The 7,415-nt window shown below is 43.9% G+C and overlaps 1 protein-coding gene across 3 annotated transcripts in view; it reads left to right on the top strand.

The window, feature by feature from the left end:
• The window catches only part of TEX43 (testis expressed 43), a 4,210-nt gene extending 635 nt beyond the window's left edge, over positions 1 to 3,575 (top strand). For all 3 annotated transcript variants that reach the window (XM_014518558.2, XM_025200410.1, XM_006020722.3), the window contains exons 2-3: positions 399 to 507; positions 3,050 to 3,575. In XM_014518558.2, coding sequence (XP_014374044.1) covers positions 399 to 507; positions 3,050 to 3,256 — 316 coding nt within the window. In that variant the 3' untranslated portion in view covers positions 3,257 to 3,575. The remainder of the gene's footprint in view (positions 1 to 398; positions 508 to 3,049) is intronic.
• The last annotated feature ends 3,840 nt before the right edge of the window (positions 3,576 to 7,415 follow it).

Below are 7,415 nucleotides of genomic sequence, written 5' to 3' on the forward strand. Positions count from 1 at the left end.
CAAGCTTAGGGCTACTTGGCAATTCATACCCGGGTCCTCCTTCCTAGCCGGGGTGAGCAGGGCCTGCAGTGAACTGGAAGTGAAAGCAAGCAAGCAAACTGTTCCTGTCCCCCTGGTCTTTTCTTTCCTGATTGGCTCATTGCATTAGTTTTCCTTACCAGGGGGTGGTTTTGCAAAGGTGGTCACCCTAACCCCACTCAAAGAAGGAAATGGCAGTAAGAGCATTCATTTTAGCAGCAGGAAGAAAGGAATGCTTTTCAGCATCCTAATTGCAATAGGAAAGGCTTTTTCTCCCCCTCTGTGAACTGGATAGATTTACTGGTTTTAGCTACTAATTGTATGGGCTTCTGCCTTAACGTTATCAAACGCTCCTTTAAAACATGTTTTATGTCCCCCAGGCTCACTCACTGCCATCTGCCAGAGTTATCACGCAAACATGGGATGATTCCAGATCGGTATGTGATGCCCTGGAAAGGAGACATGAAGAACAGGCACTTTGCTTTAAAGGTAGTAGGGGCAGGAAACCATTTCCTCCTGAGGATAGCTTAATAGAGACCTGATTTTCATAGGTGCTGAACAACTGCAGCTCCATTGGCATGATTTCCAAAGGTCATAGAATCATAGAGAAATAGGGCTGGAAGGGGCCTCCACAGGTCATCTAGTCCAGCATTTCTCAACCCATGGGTTGCAAGAATACATGAAAGAGCTGCAAGGAATCTTTAAAAATGGATTCTTCTTTAAAGGAGAAAAGTGTAGGAAACCATGGCTTTCCCATTGCAGGCTGGCAGAGTTCCAGCCTGCAAGGAGCTGCTTGGGACCCGCCGTGTCCCACATACCCCCCCACCCATCCCTTCCCCACGCAGTGGGAGCTGGGGCCTAGGGGCAGGGGACAGCAGGTCAGGAGTGAGGGGCACTGGGTCGGGGCTAACCATCAATGTTTATAACTTGGTCCCATTACAAAAAAAGGTTGAGAACCACTGATTTTAGTCTAGCCCCTGCCTGAGGGAGGATCATCCTTATCCAAACCATCCCATACAAGCCATCCTCTAAACTCTACATAAGCAGAGTTGCCAACTGATGATTTTTGGCATTGTTCTTAAAGTCTACGCCTTGGAAATGTGAAAAAGTAGCACTTTCTTGTATATATATTTATATACATATATAAAAGAAAGAGCTAATTTTTTAATATTCCCAAAGCGTAGACTTTGAGAACAATGCTAAAGATCACGAGAGTTGGCAATATTGCAAAAGATCAGGCCAGGCAAGTCTTGTCTATATTAGTGAATTAGCTTTTTACTCTAAAATTTTTGACATCTGAAACAGTCCTCTTCTGTTGTGAATTCTCAACTTTTGACTATATACCTCCTGAGAAATCTCACCCCCCCCAGCCATTTTCTTCCTTAGCCATGAGCCCTCTGCCCCTGTTATTTAATTTGGTAAAAGCATTCCAGAAGCGCTTACTGAAAGTGCAACACAAAATGAAATCACATAAGCAGAGTTAAGGAAATTCCTAGCCAAATTAAACTGATTGATGAGACCAATGGAAGGCAATTTGAATAGAGAGCCAGTGGACCACTTGGAAGATGAGAAAAATCTGATGGAGCTTCTGTGTATTTGTGAGAAAGTGGGCAGCAGTATTCTCATTTTCCCAAAATAATAGAGCCTGCCGATGTATGTCAAGGAAAAGCCTCCTAATTAGAAGAGACTATAGCAGAGCTGAAGTGGCAGCTGTGGTGTAATTAGCTAATGTTGTGAAAACAGTGATGGGTTGGTCTGCAGATGTAAGAGGCACGAAAAAGGATATTTGTAGGAAATGATGGTGTCAGTATTAGGGACTGGAGAGACAAATGGGAGTTCTGACTTGAGAGACTAAGGGAAGGACATGGAAACATGTTTAAAGTATCTTTTCTTTTTGCTCTGGAAAGGCCATGACTGCCTAAGACAGCTGTAGAACTCAAGTCTAGTTCATAGCCTGGGGAGTTGGAGATGTAGATTCACATCTTTTCCGACTGTGAAAGGCCTAGAATACAGGTCTCCAACTTCCTGGATGACAGGTGTATCCACTAGGTTATTATGTATAACCACGTGTATGCCACTATCACCACCCCTTCTTGATTTTTAATGAATGTGGCTGTGAGTGCTGAACTCAAAGCAGTTAAATCCTACTGGATCAGGCTGCTGAGGGGATTTTGGTACAAGGGGGGGGGTGTATAATTTGTGCATCCCAGATCACCTTAGGCAGATGACAGATGCCTAAACATCTGTCTGTGCTAAGATGGTGGCCTCTCAAGGTATGCAGAGCAGCCGCACTACGTGCCAAGTAAATTTTCCGGCAAAAAATTAGGCATCTGTGGCATCTTTGCCTAAGCACTGAAAGTAAGGTTTCTGTTACTTGTGCTGTTGGGCTTCAGCACCTAAAACTACGAAGTCCCATTTTAGTCTCCTCAGTTTCTTTGTGAATCTCACCTCTGACACATGATCCAGACATGCTTAGCATGCAGCAAGAAATAGAGATGCATATAGCAGTCAAAAAAATTGTGAATGATTATATATGTGTGTGTTTGTGCGCGCGGAGTCTCCCAATGCCTGAAGAAGGGTGTTTGTGTCCGAAAGCTTGCAAAGAACTTTTTTTCTAACTGTTTAGTTTGTCTAATAAAAGATATCGCATCTACGCAAAGAACCTTGCCTGCCTGTGTGTAGGAAGTAGACAGGCAAATGTTGCTTCTGTGTACAGATAATTTTGAACCTCAATTCTAGTGTGCATTTGCCTGAAGAAAATGGTGGGGTTTGTACACCAATATACTGCTGTTGAGCTTATATGCTTATGGGAGAATTATTTGAAAATTTGTCTTAGGTGTTTTTTATATGTAACCATCTATATTTGCTTTAATTCTTGCTTAGTGTTGTTTTCCTCTATTTCTTTTGAGCCATCAGTTAATACTTTGTTCTCCCATCAGTGAGCGTTTTCAGGTAAACAGTACAATTATTTAAAGGGCTACTTAAGACAAAAGCAGACACCAGCCATAACCATTGGAATTTCTTTCCTCAGCACGCAAAGCTTGCTGGGATATATTCTGGAGCAGTGGAAGATAGTCTGTTTTTGGAGCATAGGGAACGACATTGCCATGGAGAAGACCGTAAACTCCTCTGGAAGAAAATTTCTTATGAAATGGTGATTCAGGATGTTCCTTTGCATTGTCCGCTCTCCAGATACCAGAAGTCTGCAATTGCTCATGCATGCCGGAGGAAACTCTGATCTGTCTTTTTTCATTTGTTTCAGTCAGGTTGGAACTGTGTAGGCCATGAGGTTTAAATCTGCTGCAAAAAAAACCCCAACATGCTGTCAGTGCAATTTTTTCTTCAAAGTAGAATTAACATTTTAAAATAGATTAGATATTCTCTTTGAAATGCCAGGTTGTACCAGCCTGAAATTTGACCTGCTTAGGCCCATAGAAAATTTTGACTTCAGCGTATATTTTATCAAAAGCATGTAGACCAGTGCTTCCCAAACTTTTCCTCAGCATGACCCCATTTATGACCCCATTTCCTCAGCATGGCCCCTCACTTCCAACCCACAGCCCCCACCCCCAGCATCACCCAAGCCCTGGCTGCCACCCGTGGGAGGCAGCAGCTACTGTGGCCAGAGCAGAGCATGGAGCCTGGCTCCACCCACCCGCGGGTGGCATGGCTGCTCACTGCAGACTTCAGGCTCCTTGCCCTTCTGCCCTCCCCCTGGGGCTCCACAGCCTAGCATACGGAGCTGGTTTGGCCCTGCTACAGCCCTGTGCCATGCTGTAGGTGCAGAAATCTCAGGGGGGCACATGCCATGTCACCTTGACCCTTCTGCCCCCCTCCACCCACCGCATTGCTTGTGCTCTCCCTGCTCCTCCAGTGTGTCACCTGTGCCCTCTCCCCCCGCCCCTATAGATTTACCTGGAGGGAGCTGTGGGAGCTGCTCTCCACCTCCGCTTGGCTGACATGTGCATGTGCCCCTGCCTCCAATCACCCTCCCCTGCTCTCCCCCAGCCCCAAGCAGCCCCTTGCAGGCTGGAACTCTGCCAGCCTGCAAAGGGAAACCCACATTTTCCTGCATTTTTTTCCTTTAAAGGAGAAAATCCACATTTTCTCTGTTAAAGGAGGCAATCCACATTTTTTCCACAATGAATAAATAACCTGGATCCCTGTTTATCACGACCCTATCTGCTGATGTTGCGACTTCATTTGGGTTCATGACCCATACTTTGGGAACTGCTGATATAGACATTTAGATACTTACCTTCAGTTTAAGTAAACCATCCTACCATATGCAGTTTTCCTTTGCCAACTTCAAGATTTTGGGTACTTAACCCCAGCCCTTATTCTCCATGGTCTTCTTGGAGAGAATCTACTATGTTGCCAATGTCATTTGAGGCTGAATAACTAACCTGCTGTCCTCTCATTGTTCTTCAAGGGGTCACTGGCTGACCCACTGCATCCTTCCCCTTGTTTAGGTGATAGGTAAGGTAGCTTCTAAAAGGAAGGTAACAAACCTTCCATAGACTAGCAAATGTGGCAGAAGACCAGCTTGGCTTAGTAATGAACTCGTCAGTAAACTAAATCCCCAAAAGGAAGCTTATAAGAAGTGGAAGCTTGGACAAATAACTAGGGAAGAATATAAGAGCATTGTTCAGGCATGCAATGATGAAGTCAGGAAGGCCAAAACACAAGTAGAGGCCATGAGGTTTAAATACCAAGGGATGTAAAGGGTAACAGGAAGGCTTTCTACAAGTATGTTGATAGCAAGGAGAGGATCAGAAAAAGTGTGGGACCCTTGCTGAATGGGGGAGGCAAACTTGTGACAGAGGATGCAGAAAAGGCTAAAGTGCTCAATGCCTATTTCTCCTCAGTCTTCACAGGCAAGGTCAGCTCCCAAACTACTGTACCTGGCAGCATAATTTGGGAGAAGGTGACCAGCCAGCAGTGACAAAAGAACAGGTATGGGACTATTTAGAAAAGCTGGTTATATACAAGTCTATGGGGCTCAATGAGATGCACCTGAGGGAGTTGGCTGATGTGTTTGCAGAGCCACTGGCCATCATCTTTGAAAACTCATGGTAATCAGGAGAGGCCCCAGATGATTGGAAAAGGGCAAACATAGTGCCCATATTTAAAACAGGGAAAAAGGAGGATCAAAGGAACTACAGACCAGTCAGCCTCACGTCAGTCCCTGGAAAAATAATGGAGCAGATCCTCAAGGAATCTATTTCTAAGCACTTGGAGGGGGAAAAGGTTATTAGGAACAGTTGGCACCAGGGGCAAGTTGTGCCCGAGTAATCTGATTGCCTTCTATGATGAGGTGATTGGCTCTGTGGATGCGGGGAGACTGGTGGACGTGGTGTACCTTGATTTTAGCAAGCCTTTTGATACAATCGCCCACAATATTCGCACAGGCAAGATAAGGAAGTATGGGCTGTATGAATAGACTGTAAGGTGGATAGAAAATTGGCTGGAGCATCGGGCTCAGAGAACAGTAATCAATGGCTCGATGTCTAGTTGGGAGCCAGTATCAAATGGAATGCCCCAGGGGGCAATCCTGGAGCAGGGTTTGTTCAATATCTTCATTAACGACCTGAAAGACGGCATACAGTGCAGCCTCAGCAAGTTTGCAGATAACACCAGCTGTGGGGAGTAGTAGATATGCTGGAGGATACGGCTAGGATTCAAAGTGACCTAGACAAATTGGAGGATTGGGCCAAAAGGAATCTTATGAGATTCAACCAGGACAAGTGCAAAGTCCTGCACTTCGGACAGAACAATCCCATGCACCAGTACAGGCTGGGGGCTAACTGGTTGGACAGTAGCTCTACAGAAATGGACCTGGGGTTTACAGTGGACAATAAGCTGAATATGAGCCAGAAGTGTGCCCTAGTTGCCAAGAAGGCTAATGGCATACTGGGCTGCATTGGTAGAAAAAATTAATCGTGGTTTACATTTGAAAGCTGCTCAGCATTTATTAAAGTTCTGGGATATATAGAAAGAGCTTTTCCATAACAAATATATTTTACAACCACTTAAAGCAAGACAATTAGGTTCCTACTTGGTATTTTATATGATAATACCTTTTTTTTTTTTAATAAATACACCAAAACTTAACTTTAAAATGTATTCTCTTTATAGAGTGCTCTCTTCCAAATAGTTATTATTCTGTGTTCTGGGCTGAAGAGGGTTCATTCCCAACTAGTAGATGAAAAGCAAAGGAGCTGTCTTCAAAGTAATAAGCCCTTACGAGTCATAAGTAAAATTGCCATGGAAACAAATGAGCAAAAGGGCCTAAAGAATATTTTTATTCATAATTAATGTGTTCTCAGTATTATGAGTCGAGAAATATTAATCACAACAATAGTGCTTTTCCCTAAGTGGTCCCAAATCTAAAATATTTGCGTTTATATTTCTTTAGAAGAAAAATGTAACATTACAATTTTACTGCTTATGACTGTTCCCTTCAGAGCAAGGGTAGTTGTGGATAAATCTCCAGCTGACATAAATCTCTTTCACCGATACAGAAATAAAAATATGAAGCCAGAAAGAATGGAGGAGTTAATAACCCTATTACTGCAACATACAGAGGCATTTAAAAAGGCTTGCAGCTACATAGGGGGAGATTTTCTATGAAGTATATACTGTGCTGGGCTGCATAAATGATTCTACACTGCTGCCTGGCAATCCTTGGCATAGAGGGTCACACAAGAGAGGACGGGGCCAGGCATGTTGATAATACTGTGGGCATTCTTAGCAGCAGTGCTGCTCTTAGCCAGCCCAGGATGGGCTGCTATAACTTAGATCATCCCCACAGCATGCCAGAGTTATGTCAAATGTGACTTCAATAGCATGTCAGCCCCCGAAGCCACCAGATTCAGAAAGATGTATAGTATTTCTGTCTTTCACATAAGTGACCTGGGTTCAGTTCCCCAATGGGGCCAAATGCAACTCACAGTCGCTCAGTATTGCACTGCCTTGTTCTCATGGTAATTGCATCATATATTGAGGTTAATGACCAACTACAGCATTGGCTTGATGAGCTTGTCTTTGAGTTTAGGCAGTATTTACTGTCTCGTGCTGCAAGAGCAGGAAGTCTTGGTTTCCAACAATAGACCAAGCATTACAGCTGAGAGAGAGCTGAAAGCTACCATTATCCTCCTTCCCTCAGGCTACTTGTTCTATGCTAGGCCTCAAGAATCTCACCCCAGAAACTCATCCTATAGGAATTCATCACAGCATCATTTTGTTACATTGCGGTGTCCATTAAAAGTCTCTCTTTTCAGTGTTTGTAACCAGAAACAATCCATGCCTACTCCTGGCTCCAAAAGCTATTTCTTGGCATGGAAATATTGATAAAATTCTCTATAGCTATTGCTGAAATATACAAGCATGGAGGG

This window comes from Alligator sinensis, unplaced genomic scaffold (assembly GCF_000455745.1).
Source record: "Alligator sinensis unplaced genomic scaffold, ASM45574v1 scaffold227_1, whole genome shotgun sequence".
NCBI classification, from domain to species: Eukaryota; Metazoa; Chordata; order Crocodylia; family Alligatoridae; genus Alligator; species Alligator sinensis.